The sequence below is a fragment of the Battus philenor genome, unplaced genomic scaffold (genome assembly GCF_028537555.1).
Source record: "Battus philenor isolate CCGP_79_NKW_IND1 unplaced genomic scaffold, ilBatPhil1.0.hap1 SCAF_11, whole genome shotgun sequence".
NCBI lineage: Eukaryota > Metazoa > Arthropoda > Insecta > Lepidoptera > Papilionidae > Battus > Battus philenor.
The window spans coordinates 13,445,999-13,468,591 of record NW_027181673.1 but is presented as its reverse complement, the minus strand read 5'-3'; the positions used below and the strand labels follow the sequence as shown (position 1 = coordinate 13,468,591).

General features: G+C 32.6%; 1 protein-coding gene across 3 annotated transcripts in view; it reads right to left on the bottom strand.

Annotated features, from left to right (window-relative positions):
• Positions 1 to 306: 306 nt before the first annotated feature.
• Klc (kinesin light chain) overlaps positions 307 to 22,593 on the bottom strand; it is an 89,921-nt gene continuing 67,634 nt past the window's right edge. For 2 of the 3 annotated variants that reach the window (XM_068771430.1, XM_068771426.1), the window contains exons 5-13: positions 22,212 to 22,440; positions 20,734 to 20,867; positions 17,273 to 17,397; positions 16,224 to 16,349; positions 15,307 to 15,385; positions 10,490 to 10,599; positions 9,704 to 9,820; positions 4,364 to 4,450; positions 307 to 1,549 (exon numbers count right to left, since the gene is read on the bottom strand). In XM_068771430.1, the coding sequence (XP_068627531.1) occupies positions 1,454 to 1,549; positions 4,364 to 4,450; positions 9,704 to 9,820; positions 10,490 to 10,599; positions 15,307 to 15,385; positions 16,224 to 16,349; positions 17,273 to 17,397; positions 20,734 to 20,867; positions 22,212 to 22,440 (1,103 nt within the window). In that variant the 3' untranslated portion in view covers positions 307 to 1,453. The remainder of the gene's footprint in view (positions 1,550 to 4,363; positions 4,451 to 9,703; positions 9,821 to 10,489; positions 10,600 to 15,306; positions 15,386 to 16,223; positions 16,350 to 17,272; positions 17,398 to 20,733; positions 20,868 to 22,211; positions 22,441 to 22,593) is intronic. The other variant, XM_068771439.1, reaches the window with a different exon arrangement.

Here is a 22,593-nt window from a genome sequence, read left to right as displayed (position 1 = left end):
TTTGACAAGATTGAGGTAAAAACTGAATCAAAAGTCGGTAAAAACTATTTCGACTTGAAAGAGTTGTCATAAGTGTGTTTCATCCAACGGGGATTACTTTAAAGGTTATGAATTAAAAAAAAATCAAATTCACCTTACTTTTTGATGACAGTATTAATCGTTTCTTAACAGTTTAAACGATTTATCCAATAAGAATCTATGAAAATCTGTCGAGTAATAAAATATAGAAAAAAAAAATTTCTCACCAATAGTAAAACGGGGGACTATTTAATAAAGAAATATAAAACAAAAAAATAAAACAAAAAATATTACATAAATATTTATTAACAATTAAAAATACCATCGCCGGCGCATTCGCGCGACGGCATAATAATTTCCATAATAATAATAATAACTGTTGCGATATTTTGAATACAATGGAGATTCTTATGCGTACACAATGGCCATTCGGATTCAGATAAAATTGCAATCATTTCAATTAAAAATAAATTATATTTCAATAATAATTATAATGTATTAAAAATTCCGAAGCAGCACCCCGCGCGTTTAAAATAAAATCAATGCATATAAAAATACTATATTAATAATTATCACCTAAGCTCCCGTGTGAAGCTAACACAAACATACTCTACCACTGGAATGAATCTTAATATTATCGATAATGTGAAGAAATAGCGTTAAAAACTCAGTAAAAAGATAAAAATACAGCGTAACATCCACGGTAAGACATTCCATGCACCTCACGCTGAACATTACACAATTAAAACTTCTTTTTATTATCATTAAGCGAAATAAAATCGTTGTTGTCGGACATGCACAAAACTATCGTAAAAGATACACGAAATTATTGAAATAAATGCAAATTATTTTCATGTTCCTTTTTCAAAATAAATTATGATTTTAACAAAACAGATAATATAATTGTAAATGCACCACGTTTCCGAACATCACATAATTCTACGGAATATTATTCCGATAGATTAATTATAATGTGAAATGGATTTAAAATGATATTTCGTTATCGATTTGTCATTAAATTAAAAATAGAACGCGATGAATAAAATGTAATAATACACACCCGCAGGATGCGCGCGCATGCGATATTTTTAAAATCCAGACATAATTTCGTACATTCAATAACACATTTTTTTTTCATGTTTTATAGTTAGTCTTACAGCATGCTAATAAATACTAAGCTACAAAAGCCCGCCATTTTGCATTTTATACAAACATGCCACAGATAAAAAATGTATCTCTTAATGGATGTGACATAATGACCGGTAATATAAAATACAACATGGCGGACAATGATTTGAGTGTGGAACGCATGAGGGCCCTCTATGAGCGACGCTTCTCCACGTGTTTGAGACACTCGCTTCGAAGCGTCTGAGGGACGTCACCGTTGTAAGCGAGTGATTACTTATGTAAAACCTAAGTAAGGTCTTAATCTAGACTACTGGTGCGGTGTGTTACTCCCCGTGTTGATACCTAGCGCATTGAACAGTTTCGACTTAAGGTTCATGCGTGGCTCGCTCGCCTGGTTGGTGCCCTGAACGAAAACAAAAGAGAAAAAAAACAAAATCAAAATGTGCAAACAAAATTATAAACAGCGTGTGAAAAACATTTTTACTCTGTGCCATCAAAGATTAAATCAAGCAAATAATTTTTGACAATAAACAATAACTAGTGTTCTAATACTGTGAAAAACTACAACTGAATTAAACAAGTTAAATAAATTACAATGTGATAAAAAGAGTATTTTATATTAAAAAAAATGTTTTGTTAGGCATTAAAACAAAAAAAAAATCAAATCTTATTAAAACAACTTAGTACCTAATGTTTTACATTTAGAAATAAAATTCTAGGAAAACTGATTTGAAATTAGAATTATCAATTCGCGATATTCAATTAAATTATTTTTATTTAATTCATTATATAATTATGGATGAATTTAATGCTGGCTGAATCGTTTTGATGCTTGAATTGCTAAATCAAATAATGTTATTTATTTTTAAATTAGCAGTTTACTGCTAAAATGTATACAACATTTTTTTTGTTATTTGGTAGTTCAGATAGTTTTGTAATTCAAAACCGTCAGCAACACATCTACAGTCATCGCCTGGAGACATTGAGATGACATATGGCGGTTACAACACAGTTTGACAAGTACACAGGTGTTCCCATAAATCAACGTCATGCTGAAATCAGGTGACATGATATCTGAATTAAAAAAAAACAAGGGCAATTAAATTTAATTGTACTATACTGTAGTATATTATTTGAATAAGCGTATTTTATAATAAGACCATTGTAACAATTTCCGTTTGTCTTTACAAGTGTTAGACTAATTTAAAAAAAAAAAAACAATAAAAAAAGTAAGGAATTGTAGTTTTATTAATAGAGAGCTTATCACAAGGGTGCATAAAAATTAAACGCTTTTGTTATATTGGACATAGAGGGAGTTAGCCGCCATCTGCCACTCTAATTTCGTCTTGGCGTTGATTTATGGGACTCGTGTACAAAAAGTACATATAAACACAATCTTTAGCAAAATACCTACCAGCGTAACCTTTAATTTATTTTGTACAGACGTGTTGCATACGAGACCGTAAAAAAACCATAAGACAGCGTGACAAAGCATACAAAACACCCAAAATAATTGTGAAACCAATTGAATCCTTTTACACCATTCGTACGTTTGCTTGCAACATTAATGCGTTTGTGGTCGCTTGTGAATTCAAAGTGTATGTGACAGAGTACTTATGTAACCCTTGCATATGGAGCGGATAGAATAATTATGTCATAAATGATACTAACATTAGTAATCAATATATCAAAGAAAGACTCAAAGAAATTTAGACAGAGATAAAGAGAGAAAGAAAGAGAAAAGCATATATCAGATATTTTAACCGCTCTTCTGATTATTAAGATTGAAGTGTAATAGTTTTGCGTCGTTCCCACTGATGGGACACAATCTTATTCGCAAAGTACCCTCTGCAGGCCGTTATCCACCACGAGGGCTCTCGCGGTGGAACCCTAAGGATGCCACTATGAGGGGGCCCAAATTAAACTCTTCTCGCTTTTTTATCATGACGTACACAAGTGGGACATCAACATAGCCGTAGGGCAACCACTGTTGGGACTTCCATTCGGACCGGTGGGACGCGGTTGCATCTAGCGTCTACCTTACGACCTTAACAAGGAATAATGTGATAACCAAAAGCTGTGAGAGCAAGGAACGAGGCGAATAAAATGAGGCGATGAATGAACGGTAGAATGTAAGTAAAAGAAAGATAGATCATGTGAAGCATGACAGAAGAGCATGGAAATAAGAAATAAAACAAAGTGAATAATTAAAAGCTAAAAACGTCCCATTCCCGTAAATAAGATAGGGGAACGAGAGGCGTCCAATAGTGGGGGCTTAATAAAGACAAAAAGACCATAAAAAGGTCATCTGTTCATCTTTTGGGTAGACGTCCTGCGCTCCGCTGGTTGATACATGAAATGATTGATAATAGATGTGAAATCTTTAGAGGTGAATGTATAGCTCGTTTGCCAGCATAAAGCTTTTGTTAGTGCACCATTTAAAATCAATCATTCATTTTATAAAATCATTTATTCTATTGGAATGCGACAGACTAATAACTTCTGGCAGTACAAAGCCTGAAGGAACAGATAATAAACAATAATTAATTTTAATATGTAGCAATGTGAATTTTGAAAAAGCTATTTCCGACTATATTATCATTACATTATTTATTATTTGTGAAACCTTTAATGATGTGATAGGGTGCACCATAAATTAATTGTCAGCAAATAAGCTACATTTTCACCTCCACAAAGCTTTTACTGCTATAACTAAACATCCTGTATAACCTGAAATAATAAATAGGTAAGAAAAGGACCAATAATTAGCCATTTCTGCACGTGCAGGGGTAATCGTGCAATAAAGTGCACCGCCCGCAAGCCCGCTGATAAATGCGTATGCGGCAAACAATGCGAATCACACAACCACCACCGCCAAATTACTCAACGTGTTTCACCCTTCCACGAGGCATCTTCAGGAGTTATGTTACACCGATTAGTGGCAAATACAGAGCCCTCTGTGTACGCATTTATCAGCGGGCTGGCGGGCGGTGCACTTTATTGCACGACTACCACTGCATGTGCGGAAGTGGCTAAATATTAGTCCTTTTCCTACTTAGGATGAACTTCCGCAAGGTAACGCCTGATTCCATTAAATATGAAATAATGAATAATTACAACTACCCGCTCCATCTCTGTACAAACAAACGATCGTGTAGAGTACAGTTGGGACAGACAAGCACTAGACAACACAAAAGCCCTAAGCCGCAGTCCTAACCTCGTCGTGCTCCTGGTGGGGCTCCATCGCCTCGCGGCTACCCTGGCGGCCGCTTCTCACTCGAGACTGTTTCACGCTGTCCATTGCCTAATGTTAAATACAATCAAAATAATCCCCTCAACCTGACTTGACTCCGATCATAATGAAACGGTGATAATAGGACAATTTAAATCAGTGCTTCCCAAACTCTTTTAATTATTCTACCGCTTAATAACACATTTATTTTTTTTGAACACCTGTACATTGATTGCACTTCTAGAAGTGGGTATAGTATTTCAATTCTATAAGGTCTACTTCTGTTATCTTTGCTGATAGTACTAATAAAGTACCTTTGGTGGTTACTCATTTATTTCAGGTTTAGGACTCCGACAGAATAAGACCAGCCTGAAGGCCATTAACTATCTTCTAACAACCTTAACAAGTGAATTTTAACAATGAGTACGGGGGCTTATTATTTTATTTATACATAAGTTATTTGTAACTATTTTTTTTTGTTTTATGGTAACAAATTAATATTATAAATCAATTAAAAATTAAATAAATCACTCTACTGTAAATCAAAATGAAGACTTTTCATCTATGCTATTACTGTTGACGACCTTTTATGTACTTTTATAAATTGACTATTTTTTTTTTACTATCACCTATTATATACGGATTTCAAAGTGGTTATTGCAAGGAATTTCGATAAAAAGGATGTGATTTTTGATTAGAAATCAGCTTATTTACTTGTGTATTATTATTGTTGTATAACTTGTCAGTATTTTCGACATAATTCTTATGTAACCCGTATCGTTAAATTTTATTAAAAGATGTGTTATTGTGGAGTTCATTCTTGCTTCTTCTCCACAACTTTAACATCTTGCGAAGCAGAGTAGAGTAAAAAATATAATGTTCTAATTTTAAATAAACATTGATCATACCACAGGTTCGGAATCGCTGAATTTTTTTAAAAGTTATTTTTAGAGCATACATTAAAATACTACATGTTGAAAATATTAACATACATTAAATACTTAATGTATATACGGTGAATTTTTGCCACAAAGCTACAAATTTCATAATTTATCAGTTTTTAAAATACATTTTTAAATTAAAATGAAATTATTAACTATTATGAGTTTTAAAAGTAATGTATACACAATTTGTCTTTACCATTACAATTATTACACAAATAAATTAAATCAATTACACATAGAAGTAATCTGTAATGAAAAACATAGACCTTGTAATTGTTTTTTATGTGCGGAATATTCTAGAAACATTGTCTATGCTTTATGACAGATGACGTCAAGCGAAACGGCAGTTAAAGCTAATTCTACGTCTAGTGATATTCCAAACGCGTGATTATTTCTATACGAGTAAGGTTCAATATTGCTTAACTCGTCCACTACCTGGAGACAACATCGCAGCGAGATTTTTTCGCGGCTACATGACCTCAATTGTGAGTGTATATTACGTAGGTGTGTTAATTTAGTGAAACCTAAAATAGTAAAATATTCGTTATATTTTGGTTGGATTACAAGTGAATACTAAACATTGTTTGGTATACACTTGTAATCCAACAAAAATGTAATGCTATCGTATTTTTTAGGATATGAGACGCATGTCAAATTTTGAGATTAAACTTAAAAATAAATTATTAAAGTGCGTCTTAAGTTCCGAAAAATACGACATATTTAACCTTACGGGCTCTTAAAACTCGTTGCGGAAACGGTCCGCTGTTGGATGCTGGAATACTTGTGGAAAAGTCGTGTAATTAGTGAGCCTGTACTAAATAAAAAAAGTAACTGATGAAAAAAATCAACAGACATACAATGCGATTAAAATAAAAATAGGACGGGCTCTCGGCCAACTTCACTCACATAAGTACGGTCAGCATTAAATATATAAAATAAAAAAAATAATAATAATTGTTTTTGTTGATTGTTTAATTTGTTCTACAATGAGCAAAAGAGGTAGTGTTTTACATCGGCGAGCTCGAGAGATTATCAGCAATGTTGATAAGTACTTCGAGGAAGAGAAAAAACGTGCCATTATGTTGTTGGACAAGTTAAAACAAGCAAGAATTGTACCAGGGCCAGATGGCAATATTCATATATCGCGTGATGTATTTGGAAGTTTCATTAAGCATTTGGAAACTGCTTCGAAGATAACCGAGCGAGTGACTTTAGCTACTGGTATTATTTTTTAACATTGCTTTTTTTGCACACTATACCAAGTTCCCGTTGTGACGTCACAACATGGCGCTAGGCCGGTCCTATTCTTATTTTAATCGCATTGTACGTCTATAGAGCCCATAAGTTTAAATGAAATAAATATAATACAAGTCTTATATATTTGGCAATTTTTAGCGAACGCGTTATAAGCTGAATGGGTCTGCGACATCCGTCTTGCAGTGAATTGTTCGTCCTTCCGGGTTTAGGTACAACCGTGGGTGTACAAAGACAGAGTACCGTAGGAAGACATTGGATAAGGCGTGACGTCGAAGCTGGATGGCGTTCACACCTCCGTCATTTTCCTTGGCGCGCCATTGTTGGCGGCGTTCTTTTGCATCACAAAGTGTTTGCTCCAATTGACATTTTTATCGTGTTGCCGACTTACTTGTTGCACGTGCTATGCAGCGTGAAAACGAAGATCCATAAATCAGTGCCGTTATCTATGTCTATAGCTTATCTATGTTAGCTATGTGTAAAAGCTTTAAATTTTAAAAGCGTGAATGTATAGCTCATTTGTTAGCAATAAGCTTTCAAACCTATTTCCAAACATACTGTATAAAGTGATCAATCTAAAACTCTATTAGAATCAGATCAATAACTTACAATGTCTGCCGGGACAGATAATAAACTATAATTAATATTATAACAAAGGCGCCGTGTACTCGCGCCAGTCGCGAAAGTCGAAGCGAACGCAGGACCAACCGTTTAAATTTGGAATAAAATGGCGCCGCCGCGTGCCGCGGAGCTGGCCAGCGGACCGCAGTAGGCGCGCGAACGCGGCACGCGAAACAGTTCGAATATGTCTATACGCACACCACAGTCCGCGTCTCTCGTTATAAATTACACCTAGTATATACGTTATTTATAACAAGTTTTAAAATGCCTTTTCTTATTATATTATTTCGAAAACCATTAATTTTTTATATAGGATGTACTATATATTAATTGACGAAAAGCTATACATTCACACTAAAGTTTTTACATTTATAACTAATCACACTGTATATTTGCATAAAACTATGTGTCGAATTCGATTAAACTTTTTTGATTAAATTTTCATAAGCAAATCAATATTAGCCTTTTAAAACACCATTTATCGTCGTTATCAAACCTAATCAGAGATGTCCTCATTTTGACAATATATTTTTTTCTCTATTTCACAAAATATCTTTTTGTATAAAAAGTTGAATCTGACTTTAATTGCAGTAATTTAACAAATATTTTACAAATCAAATAAATCTTATATTCATGTACAATGAACTCTATTCTGGAGCGGCCTTCACAGGTATGGCAGGATCCTATAAAGTTTATTTAGGTAAAGACATATATGCAAAGGTGCCTCCCTAAATCTGCTATGTGGGTTAACCCGGAAGGGTTGATTTCCCTAGAACGCAATGGGCTTCGCACCCAATGAAGCCATGAAATGCTAAAAGCTGAGATTTGTTTGACAACGACGATACATAAGTGCGAATTAGTGAATTATGATTTTTAACTAGATTGGTACTTTACTAAACCATTCCTTGATTTGTATTCAGTATAGGGGTGTTGGAAATTTAACAGGTTCTATGCCGAGTAAAAAAAAAAGCAGTCTCGTATCCAGGCCGTGTCGGTCAATGATGGTTGACATATAGACTTTCAGTTCAAGCCGCGTCAGCGATGACGGCGTTTTGAAAGGGTTTTCGTTTAGTTCTTACAGGCCGTTGGAAAGTGATGTCAAACTAAATCTCATATTAATTGACCCGCGTGGCCCTCTAGCTTTTCCATATCAATTTGGTTTTTGAAAAATTTAAAAACTCAGAAAGAAAAATAACAACTATCATACAAAGAAATTTATCGAAAAAATCATTCATATATAATGGCTCCAATTCACTTTCGTTATAAACCAGTAAAACGTTTGAGTAAATTTTAAACAATTTTACTGGCGGCCAGCACTGACCGCGTTGACAGAGAACGTGTTAAACTTTACACTACAAGCTTATATATATACTTTTCTTATACATTTTAAAATGGCTGAATACTTTCTGTACAATTCTAAACTAAAGATTATTTTATTATTTTAAAATTGTCATAAAAATTAATTTCAATTAAATTAAAATTATGTTTATATGCAACATTTCTATTTATGACAAGTTAAAAAAATGCTTTTTGAGAAGGTTACAATTTCGCCAAAACAAAGCGCTAAAAGCATGTAACCCTAAATCTGTTTATTACTAAGTTCAAGTTACCCCAAGGGCTTCACAGTTACATTACATTCATTATATGACACAGCTAATAAAATAGTTTTTATCGCTTTCTCAAAACATATGTGGAATGAATATTCAGATTGTAAAATATTTTATAATGACGGTATAATTTAAACTAAGCTTGGAAATACAGAGCTATGGATCCGGGATTAAAATAACAGGAAATGCCTTAATACGGGCGAACCCGAAAACGTAAAACCAACCCTTAAATACAAATAAATTTTAACTGAAACTTTGACTAGACATCGGGGAACCAGAGATTCATTTACCTATTTATTTTTTTGCTATAGAATTACATAGGCGGCTTTAACGAGTTAATATAGTACTACCGCCACCAATGTACCACGCCTTAGGAAAGCGCAGCGAGGTGGGGGCAGAGGAAAAGAAAAAATACTACAGCGAACGCTGATGGTAGACTTACGGAACAGATACACCCTCTTCTTCCATCTCACCGCACGCTTACCTACGACGCGGTAGCACTATACCTTTACTACTAAGCCACCCATGTTATATTTATATCAAAAAATACTTAATATACATCAATAATAAATAAATAAATAAATAAATAAAAGAATTAACAAAGTATATCACAAGTAGGTGGAGTTTTTCTATCGCCAATACGTTTACCAGGATTTTTTCAACACAAAAGTGTTGTCCGTATTTAGCGAACACTTTAGTTTTAGTATTAAATAATCCTTTTGTTTATCTTCTACTTAATTCGTATAATAAACAAGTTTAAACTGCTGAAAAAACTATTGGCTCTATGTAATAGAAGACTCAACGATGTATATTAAAAAAAACTGTACTTAAGGGTTGATTACATCAATAGGGAGTTATAAATTACGCTTAGTTAAACTAGATGTCGTGTCGGTGCTCACCTCCTTCCTGCTGCGAAGGGCGCAGTCCTCGAGTGTCTCGGCCGCCTCGTACTTGCCCTGGCGGCGGTACAGCGCGCCCAAGTTCTTCAGTGTGGTGGTCACCGTCGGCGAGTCCACCTGCAAACCAACATTTATGGGCTGTTCATAAAACACGTCACACGAAATATTACTTCCCTAAACCCATCCCTGTGTCGTAACACCACAATACCACCCCCACCACCTCTGAAAATAATCATACATTTTTTTTCCAGAAGAACCGCTACTGATACAGCTCTAATAAATGACAATGGGCGAGTGACATCGTTCGTGTAAACAGCCAAAGGCATCGAAAGGTTCACCAGTATCTACCACAAGATGGTGGATGCGGCGTGGTAGACCCCCCCCCCCATTAGTCAAGTAAGTCACTGGATGCAGGCAGCGCATGACAGGTCATCAAAGTAATCCTTAGAAGAGCGCTATGCCTTGCAAGGGGGAGGGGGGATGGTCTGTCACCTGACATGATATGTATAATCAGTAATAAACCATATTATGGGTGATCTTCATCTTTTTTACACCCACCGCAAGAGTTACATTGTCGCACTACATATAGTGGTCAGAGGCCCACATCCCTTCTATATTTTTAACCAAATTTTTAAATCCTCCGCTACCTATCGCATTCAGAGGTGATTATGTGTAGCTAGGTGGACTCTAAATCTAAATCCATTCTCTTCTTTCTGGACATGTCATTCCTATCCGTTGTCGTATCTTGGCACCAGATTGTCCCAACACATGGCGAAAATAAATTACCTTGGCAGCCTTATGCCAACCGCCATATTCTCCATACGGCGCGTTCTCCTTCTGTAGATGCTTGTTCTCCTCCCTCTCTTCTGCCACTTGCCAGATCGGTTTGTTATCGCCTAAAAATGGCAAACTCATTAATTACCGACATAAAAAAATAAGTTATACATAAAATAATAATATTAAATAATACTCATAATACTTTACAATGGCATGAATAAGAATAAGTTGATTACATATGTATATATCTATTTTGTGTTATAGGTAACTAAATCAAAAATAAAAAAATAAAATAATAAAAATCAACCATTCAAATTTAAGTTAGTTTAATTTTTTTTTTTTATGTTTCATTGTCTATATAGTGTAAAACCGTAAGTATGTATAAATAAACGATTTAATTAAAACTGTCACACGTGTTTATATTAAATTAATAAAAACGAGAAATCATAAAATGTAAATAAATAGGTAATAAAAAAAAGTTCAAGAAGGTTTAATATTCAAAAATAAATAAAGAATTTTTGTTACAACAATTTCTCGTTTCTTGAAATATTAAAAATGTGACACAAGTCGGGAAGGTGTGACACAAATGGCAGAATAAGAACAAAAAAAAAATTAAAAAAAAAAGTACAAACGCTCAATGCCTTTCCTACCTGTGCCACACGTGAAACAAATCCAAACTTGTGTCACTCACCTATTTTTTTGTCACACCCGCGAAACTGATAAAGGACAAGATTAAATAATAAAATATAATTTACAATGTCAGCATTTAATTATTAATTGTACACAAATTGACGTTGATAATTCAAAAGGCTTTAACAATTTTTTCACGATTATCAGGAACACAACAGCCTCCTTCTGTAATGGTACCTTTATGTATCTCTGCTTTGGTATCATCTAAACCTATGTTTAATCTCCAAAACAATCATACAAACTCACTTTCTATTTAAAAGTGAGTTGAGATTGTCATCACCTGCACGGTGACTCTATGGTACATAGACAACATATAACTTTCAATATATCTTGTATGTATCATATAGTAAATGGTATATTTTTAGATTTTTTTATTCTTTTTTTCTACTCTAATATAGATTAAAAATATAACGCTGCCATAAATAACACTATAGAGCTATTAGTCCTCCCATACCATACTGACAGGTAACAGATAACATAAGATATTAATATATATAAGTGCAGTCACTACGAAACAATAACTCCACATGTAACATGCATTACAATAATTCATATTTATAAACAACTCATTTCAAATAAAATTACCTTTAAAGAAATCGCGATTTTAAAAAATTCTCATAAAACTTAAGACCCATTAAATTCGAACATAGCATTTTTTTAGTTTATCATATATCTTAATATTAAAAATTATCTATCTCTATAGAATCATTGCAATTAAAATTCCTAGATTTATCTATTACAAGAATACACCTATACTCCATTATCCTTTCACTGTGTCGGGTAATAACACCTCTTGACTAACATACATATAAAATTCTCACGTTATATTCTAAAAAATATATTTTTCCATTTCATTGTTTTTATAATAAACTACATACAAATCGTGTAATGTCGTCTAGACAAGTGACTTCAAATATATTTAGTACAAGGCACAAATACACAAAAAAATTCATGATATTTAATAGCACTTGAAATGGTTAAATTTATAGAATCTAAAACTACAATTGCACCATTATATAAACAGTTTTAAAAACTTTCGAGACAACCTTATATATCTAATATAAAATTATGGGCATATAAGGCACCTATCCGGCAAATAATGTTAAAAAAATCTTTTTACAATTAATTTTCTAAAAGTGAAGTACTTTAAAACCTTATTGTAATGTTTACTCATGTAATATAATTGTAGAAAAAAATCATGGCAAGAATAACAAAACAACCAAAAACGATGAAAGAAAATTCGAGTATTAAAATGCAAAAAGAGATCTATAACTAAAGATAACAAAAATAAAGACATTCACATGACTAAGTATGTACAAAAATGGAAAGTTAAATATATTTACCCAAAATCCTAGAAGCAATATTATCAAATATATACTATTTTTATTCTTACATAAAACATATTTAAACGATTATAACTAACATGCTAGTAGGATTTTGTGCTTTGGTCCTATATTCACTGTTAAAATTATCCTTCACCAATTTGGGAGACATAAATGATATGATTCAAACTAATTTTTTTTATAATAATAAATATTTAATCATCACATGATCATAACAATTATCACTGGTTCCTATTCACCTTGTAAATAATAAACACAATTTAAATTATTATGTGATAAATTTTATTTAAAAAAAATATTTCATTATATATGACCAATCATGATAATTAAATAACAAAGAATCAAAATGACATTAAATATATTAAAACATATAATCTTCATAACTAGAAATTGTATATTCGCATACATATTTATCTAAAGTTGAAATGCTGCCTTTATATGGAGGGCATGCATGTGCATGTGTTTTATATTAAAAAACCTAAGAGTTGTAATTGGATAAGTGACGGATTTCTACAGGGTGATTGGTTATGGGTGTAAAAGATTTAAAGGGTTAAATGGATAGCTTATTTGTCAACAAAAAGCTTTTGATCATTTACACATATTTTTAGACATCTGTATAAAATGATCACTGCAAAGGAATTTATAACAATTTATTTTTCTATAGGAATGCTACATGCCAATAACACCCGGCAAGTTAGCAAGTAAAGATAATAAACAATAATTATAATATGGAATATTCAGAATTTTAAGAAGGCTTTTCTTAGTATATTTATTTATTGTTATATCAGAAAGATTAGATTTTTTGGTTGGTTGTACCATACATTAACTGTCAGCAAATGAACTATATACATTCATCAATTAATATATTTTATACTGATACGTAATCATCCAATTACTTGTACGCAAGAAGAGACTAAAATATTAAAATTTATGTGTGTAGCCAAAATTTGTCTAATGTACTTGGGATTAGTATAGTATACTATTTACATTTTATTAAATTCAAAATGTCACTTAAAACAGAATAAAGTCGCTTCAAAAAGTAAAGTCGAGAAAAAGAAGATCATTTATGTCTCCCCATATTTCATACATTGCTATCTAAAATAATACAACCTATTGGCAGGAATGTATACAAGTAAGTTACATATATTGTACACTGTCTTGCGTGTTAGTCAGAAGTTAAATGTATATCGAACAGCTCATTGTTATTTTTTAGGTTTTTTTAATGACGCTATGTACTCTGAAATGATAAACAGAAAATAAACTTAAAATACAAATAAACATACACAAATTAAACAACAAAACATAAAATAATGTCAAAATAGAGATAATAGACTTGATGGTAACTATTACTACACAATACATAATGACACAACATTACATCCAACCAAATATATATGGTAGTCAATAAAAAATAAAAAATATTTTTTTTTGAATCGATAAATTAAAAATTTAAAACTTTCATGAAAAATCGATTTTTTTAGCAAGCTATAAATATTTTTCTTTTATATTACCAAGTGTCATAGCGGTAATTATTTTGAATATTATCAAAAGAATGAGTTATTTATAAGAAAACTGTTTATATAGTCTGAAGGTACCTTTTACTAAATAGCCGTGTGTTATATTTTAAAATAAATAAACTTTTTGCACAGTTCTTCAATGTATAATTTTGATTTATTGGTTTCACTATTTTTTATATTTAATTTGCTGTAAATTTGTATATTCTGAATTTGATACTTTTGAAAGGACGTCAAATTGTTTACTTGGGTGGTGCAATACTTAGAATCATCTGTACTAGTGGCTTTAAGAAAAAACATGTATACCTTGTTCCACTTTTTTAACATGATTAAATTTAAGTTCTTCTTTAAAAATTCATATCAGAATGTCTTGTTTGTCTACATTGTTTTCAAAAATAAAAACCTATGCTTCATTATATCAAATAGTCCATTTTTATTATGTGACACTTGTAATAATGTTCAAGGTAGGTGTAAAGAATTTGTGAACAAAATTTTCTTAGACAGTTTTTGGTGAGTTTGTCTCAACAAACATCAACAGATTTAGATTGATACCTTGCTAATGTTAACTCAGGTTTACCTTGATAACACTAACCAAGAAATATTGTGCATTTTCGAGTACTAATTCTGTCTGATATATACAGAATTAATATTTATGTTCGGAAAAAAAGTGAAATCAATACAAAATTCTGCATAACGTCATATTTCTATTAACACTTTCCACTCCAATGTCGAGTGTCACTCGACACTGATTTTGTTCTACAAGCTCCACTGTAGAGTGATACTCGTTATGGTGTAATACTTCTTTTTGTGGAAAATTTTAAAACAGGAAAGATTTTTGTTACTGTGATGTGAATGAAACATATTCTAGAATCGCAAGATACTATAATTCAATTAAATTTTATCGATGCTACATAACAGCCTTGGAGTGGAAAGGGTTAATTATTTTTTCAACATGGTTTTGACTAAAATCGTTCAAAAAATCGACTCTATTTACATCAAAAATTTTTGGTAATTTTCTTCTAAGAAAAATAACGGAAAATAATATTATCCGTGAAAGTATTATGAAGGCGTATAAGTAAACCATAGAGTTTAGTTAGGTATATAAAATTTGTTGCTTCAAATTTTTACAGAAATTACAACAAAATTTTAACTGGCAATATTAAGTGTGTTAATCGATATATAGTAATTAGAGTTATACTAATAACTAAGTAAAGGTTAAATTCCTCTGTATATTAAACCCATCATTTATAGAGTACACAATAACATTAATTCGACTTACCATCGATAGTTCCGAATTCTCTCTCGTGGGCCCTGGTGAGCACTTGTTTGTATAGAGTCTCAGCCTCCTTGTACTTGCCCTGAAATTTTATAATTAAGTGAAGAAGGCTTTGACGCGTTTGTAAATGTCAAAGATTGACTATGAAAAACTTATGCTTGTAAAACTTGTCAAAACAGCTTTAGTACATGAGATCACACCAAAACTTATATTCGTCAGCTTAAAATTAAGTATACGTTTATTAGCGCTTTACCTACTGAAATGTTAACAATTCTTAGTCATAAAGTACAGCAAGTTCATTTTTATCCTCTATCTATATACTATATCTATAGACTCTGTGTTTGGCACTAATCGGTGTAACATTACTCCTGAGGATGCCCCGTGGAGGGGTGAAACACGTGTTGAGTGAATTAACGGTGGCAGTTGTGTAATTCGCATTGTTTGCCGCATGCGCATTTATCAGCGGGCTGGCAGGCGGTGCACTTTATTGCACGACTACCACTGCAAGTGCAGAAGTGGCTAAATATTGGTCCTTTTCTTCCTTCTTCATTTTTATTCCTTAGTGTATTTATGTTGATCACTTCTTTTCTTAATTGTACTAAGATTTTTATATACATTTATTAGGTACACAGATATACATTAAAATATAAAAATAGAATAATAACAGAGGCAATAAAAGTGGCCAACACTACTTGGTAATGACGTGTACTTCTCCAGTTTATATCTGAAATCTGAGGCGTACGGATACGTAGCATATATTGTGAGGTAGACTCAACGCCATTAAAAGATCAATACTAAGTTAAATCAAAAAATTTTTTCAACCGATTTTGATTTTTTAAATCTATATTGACACTTAGAATATATGATCTAGATTATAAGAAATGAAGGTAAAAGGATAAAGTGACAATGAGTTAACCAACTTGTTTGAGATAGCAAGAGGCGAGGTTGTTCTTGGTCTTGGCCACGTTGGGGTCGTCGGGGCCCAGCTTGCTCTCGTAGATCTCCAGGGCGCGCTGGTAGTATTGCTCCACTTCTTCGTACTTGTTCTGTTTAATACACAATTATTTAATAAGATTTATTTACTAGGTCATTATTACAGCAACCCTGCAAAATATATTTTTTTGCATTGGTAACCTTAAATATTGACAAAATTATTATTATTTTGGTATAATGACAGAAAATACTATTCTAGAAAGAGAAAGAGAAGAAAACACTAGTATTCCACCACTTCTGAATGAATGCTTCATTTCCCATAGATTTCCAATAGGACCAGTTGGAAGCAGCCTGCATGATACGTGTAAAGAGACCGCTTAACATATATGCATATTTATAACTTTAAAATTAAGATCCACATAAAACAATCATAAGGGCTAGACTTAATTTGATATAGTACATAGGAAATTAAGAAAAAAAATGTGAAAGAGGTAGTACAACATCTCTGCTGTTTTAGGGAACAGGTGTATGGTAAATGAAATGTAAATCAAAAAAATCTAGGTAACGCCAGTATGTTATATGTTATCGCTTACTCCAAAACTATACACCTGGAATATATTTAAACAAATTACCTGCCAATACAATGTTCTTTTTTTTAACTGGCCCCCATTACTGACGAACTCTCCTACTTCCTATCTTGTTACAGGGTTTTTTCACCTTTTCTTTTTATTTCTGTACTCTTTTATCATTATTCATACGATCTATCTTTCCTTTTCATTAATTCTACAACTTTATATCATTCTTTTTCATACTTATTTCCGTTTATTCATCATCTCACTTCCTTCACTTCATTACTCAAATATCATAAATCCGGGTTATATCACATTTATTTACCTCAATATATATATTTTGTGATATTTTACATTTTTATCTAATATGCTAATTTATTACGAATTATCACAATTAGTATAGAATGTTATATAAAGGTGCAAGTTATACGAGGGTGGGAGCAATGAAGGTGATGGGCAGTTCTCACCTGGTTCTGGCAGAGCAGGGCGAGGTTGTTGAGCTGTTTGGCAACGTCGGGGTGGTCGCGTCCGAGCACGGCTTCGCGGATGCACAGCGCCCGCTTGCACAGTGGCTCCGCCTCGCGGTACTTGCCTGCAACGAGCGTAAATAAAAATTTATAAAACTCGACAGTTTACCGTACTAAACTAGTTTCATCATAGTCATTGATATCTTTTGCGGCTATTTTAGTCTTTAAAACCCACTTTAATAATTCACTTTATACATAACAGATTTTTAATTTTAATCTAATATATAAAATTCTCGTGTCACGGTGTTCGAACTTGAACTCCTCTGAAACGGCTTGACCGATTTTTACCAAATTTTATATGCGTATTTAGTAGGTCTGAGAATCGGCTACTATCTATTTTTCAAACCCCTAAGTGATAAGTTCACCCTTAAATTTTTTTTTTTTGTATGAAATTTTTTGTTTTTGTTTTTTTATGATACAGCATACAAGAATACATACAACCATAAATTTTCACCGCTCTACGATCAACCCTTATTTTTTATTTGTAAATTAAAATATCAATTTTTTTTTGCAAAACAACGTTTGCGGGATCAGCTAGTTTTAACCCTTCTTTGCATGATTTTTACTATTTTTTTAAAATAAATCAGGGTGATGTAATTAATGCTCTAGATTAAAGGAAAAATATTTAAAAAAATCCTAGTGTGAATAAAAATATGTATTATGTAAAAAACAATATGATGGAAATTTACATCATCATGCAGTTTCACATATTTAGCCCGGTACTAAATAAATAAAAAAAGTTGTTTACTTAGTCTTCTTTATTCTTAGTGATAATTCAAAAAACAATAATTATTTTATTTAAGCACCAATTGACGCCACATTTATTACACGAAATTGTAAGAATAGCCTTTACATTTGGGAAATTTGCACTGGGGTGACCCACCTACTTTTGGTCAATGTTCAGCACCATCTTTTCTTATGTCTTTTGGAGATGGTGGAGCTGGAGAATCTTTTCTTTTTTTGATTGTAATTCTTCTTCTAGTGCACTGGTACCAGGACGCCCTCTTTTAGCTGCTTTGGTGGTTCCTTTGTTGCATAGCACAAAGGACAATTCATTTCTGAATTGGCCCATTGTAAGCAGACTCTTTTTAGGTTCATCACTTTCTTGAGCATTTTTTTCATAAACAATCCAAGAGTTTATAATAACAAGATCAAATAGATGAAAAAAATACGCAAATACCACTTTTTAGACCCCATTTTTATATGATTTCTGCCCAAAAAGCTATCCATGAGATCTACTCCTCCCATATGTTTATTGTATTCTTGGACAATAAACGGACAAGTAATATCAGTATGTATACCAGTATGATCTTGTGCTAGGAAATTTGATTACTGGCATGTATAATAATATACCGAAGAACTTATACAAATCATATTCTGTAAATGATATAGATGAACTGGTATTACTCTGTTTTTTATATAAATTTGTCTCCTTTAGTAATGTTTTGATAAAATCTTCAGTGATAAAATGGTTAAAACATTGATATGGAGTTTCTAAGTGTGATAGACCACCTGAAGCAGCAGAACTCCCCAAGAAAGTAATTTTATCTGTGTCACACACCAGATTCCTTTTTTCCAAATCAAGTTTCTTTTGTCAAATGGAAAACTGGATGAAGACTGCAAATTAGATGAATTTGATGTGTGAGAGGGTTCTGTGTTCTGATCGTCTGGTTTTACAAGAGGAGGTTCAACGTCAGCAGTTTCATCCACATCGTCATCATCATTCTCCTCCTGCAACACTTATAATTTCATCAGCATCGTGGTTTTCATCATCGGAATCTTGGTCATTAAGGCCATCTTCTGAGAGCCAACCGCCTTATAACTTACAAAGATAATTTGCAATATCTCTTTCATTCAAGTTTCCCCAAAAAACAACATAAAATAAACATTTACAAAAAAAATACACAATACATTACAAGTGAAGTTACTGCATAGTGATGTAAATTTCTATCACAACGTTTTGAGAAATTCATTTATAGTGTTTTGATATAAATTGTACATAAAATAACAAAAACATGAAAACAAACCTTTTTTCCACTCATTTTCATTTTTTATTGTATTTTATATCTCCGTTTATTTCCATAAAACAATTTAAAATCTCGCTCCTTTCTTCCAGTCTCAACAAACAGCAGAATAACAAGTTCTAGGTCTGATAATTCACAGTGACCTTTGCTATTTTTCGACAACCGCGTTTTGTTGTACGCAATAGTCGCTTAAAAAGTTGCGAGCAACAACAAATTTACGTTACAAGGGTTTTGAGTATCTTTTTTTGTTGTATAAATGTTATGATGGAAATTTCCATCACCATGCAAAGAAGGGTTAATATAATATTTTTAAGCACACAGCCTTGAAGATTGCGCGTCAGTGGAAATATTTTTAAATTAAGAGCTCTTTTGGTGTCTAAAGTCGAGAGCCAGATGTTTTCACTTACGTGCAATCACTTTTTTCTTCAATCTTTTTTCAATCAGTTTATTTTGATTTGATATATTCCGATTTGTCTGCAATATTTAATCTTGTGTCCTCTATTAAGGAACAGATAATAGAACCATCACTAATGCCGCTAGTGTACTTAAATAAATAAATCATAATATCAGCCGATAACGAACTGCAATGCATAAGCTCTCCCAAAAATCGTCACGATACCAGCCTTGGCTATGTCGTCTGTCTAACTAGTATAGGGCCTATCTACTTATATTTATAATGTGCACTTCGGACATTTCAACTAATTTAATTTAATTTGATAAAAGAATAGATATATCACCAAGTGTCATAAAATGAACTAACTGTGAGTCAGTTAAACAACATTTTCTTTAATATCTCAAAAATATATAAATGTATATATAGAAAATGAATCAAACCTATTTATAGAAACTCATTTTTATAAAAACAATTTGGGGTTCCTGTAATGACATCCATCAATCTCAAAACGTTCCAAACACACCATAATCACCTGAGAAGACCAAAAATTTATATTTTTATAACGTCTGTAATTTTATTTCAAGTTCAAAATTAAATTATAAACCAAAATATTCAATATACATTAAATAAAGTTCCACATATTATATATATATAATTATATTATATTATATATATATATATATATATATATATATATATATATATATATAATTACATATTCTTTTATAGTTTTTAACAATTCCTCTATATAACATACAAAAAAATTTATATGGGTTTTTTTTATTGGGCCTATGATTTACCTCTTTAATTTTTAAATTTTTGCATGTAAGATTAAATATCCATTGCGGGCAATATTTAATATCATTACAAATTTGAACCTGTCATATGTCAAGTATGAGTTAAATCAATATTAATATATAGTAGTTCTGAACTATTAGAGTAATATATTTCAGTTTATACTTTATTATACAAATAGTACATACCCCGTTTCCCGTACAGCACGGCAAGGTTGTTCAGCGTGGCCGCCACGGCTGGGTGGTTTTCACCTAATGTCTTCTCGCGGATTGAGAGCGCGTCGTTCAGCAGGTTCGCAGCCTCCTTGTACTTGTTCTGATCTCTATAACAAGCAACGATCGAAAACTTAATTACACCAATACCTCGCTTTGCGTAGTTTCGTTTTGGGTTTTTTTCGATGTTGCGTCGCTGCTTAATTAGTACTAATTTTCACTGTGCGTTGTTAGATTTTCGAGGTTGCGTTGTTTTGGTTTCGAGTTTTTAATTTTTTTGCAATTTTCTTTTTTTCCAAAATATGGCAAGACTTGTTTCTAATAGCGCCATGCCATCAAAACTCGGGGATGCCTTTTCTAACTAAAAATCAACGCAATTTGAATACAGTTTTATTTTCATTTTGTTTTGCTAATTTTAGAGTTCGGTTTTAATTAAGCAGTGTGTTGTAATGTAGTGTGTTGTGCTTTTTTAAAAGAGAATAATAAATTTATATAAATTTTTGCGTATTGTTTCTGGTTACAAAAAAGGTAAATATTTTTCCAATTTATTTAATGGCAGAGTTATATAATTTTTGTTTTTAAATGTTTACTTTGTTCAATTTTCTTCTTAAAAGTTTTTCCGTGACCCTGGAACCTGTATTCGATCTTTATATGGTTTGCTATAAAAATCTTAATTCACTTTGCGGCGTTCAATTTGCGTCGTGTTTTTTTGGAACGTAACCACGACACTATTGGTGTACTTAAAATATTATAAAAAGAATGTTTCAATTATTTTTCGATAGATGGCGGTGTCGTATCTTTTATGTATTTGTCAACTGAAAATTGTATTTTTAAATATTGCACCGTGTAAACTAATCGTTTTGTGTTGTGCTTCCATTTTGTGATCAATTCTGGATGTTACGTTGTCAATCCATTCTACATTGCGACAAAAGTTTTTTCACAATTTTAGTCATAGCATTACAAATTAACAGATATAAGTTATAGATTCTTCATCACTTTTATCTTTGTGAGATTCTTCAGTTCTTTTATTTATATAGCGCGGAGTATATAGCAGTTTAATTTTTGAAGTATGTGTATATAAACTTTGAGCATCTTGTTTTTCATTGAATCATTCATGGCAACCGAGAGACGCCTTCTGTAAGGCATAGGATGGGCTTCCCCCAAAAGGTCTCCACATTGACCGGCTTCGATAGTTTCTTTCCGCGACATGGCCTATGTCATCGGTCCACCTAGTGTTCAGCCTGCCCACGCAACATCTACCTGCTTGAGGTTGTAACTGGAGAACCTTTCAGCTAACTACCATCGGCTTCACGAGTGATGTGCCACATATACTGCCACTTCAGAAGAGCAATTCTTCGAGCTACGTCGGGAATTTTCGTTCTTCTATGAATTTCCTCGTTGAGATTAATATCTTAATGACACATATAGTTTTCAAATTGTTGATCAATGCCTACCTGTAGACAAGGGCAAGGATATTCAACATAGTGGCAACGTCCGGATGATCGTGACCAGACGTCTTCTCCAGGTCTTCGAGCGCCTGCTTGCAAAGCGGTACGGCCACCTCGTAGCGTCCCTGCGACGCGTACTGGATCACCAAGTTGTGCAGAGTACGCAGCCGTGCTGGGATCTCGTAGCCTGCGTTCACCTGCTGAGCGAACTGAGACGGCGGCGTGGGCGACATGGCTGCGGACAAATATATTTAAAATAAAAATGATTCACCATTAGTATATCACTGCTCCGATAAAACATTGTTCCATATTCAATTTGGTCATTAGGCATATTATATTGTCTCGGTCATTTTCACTACAGCTTTAATGCATTACCTTCGCGACGGAA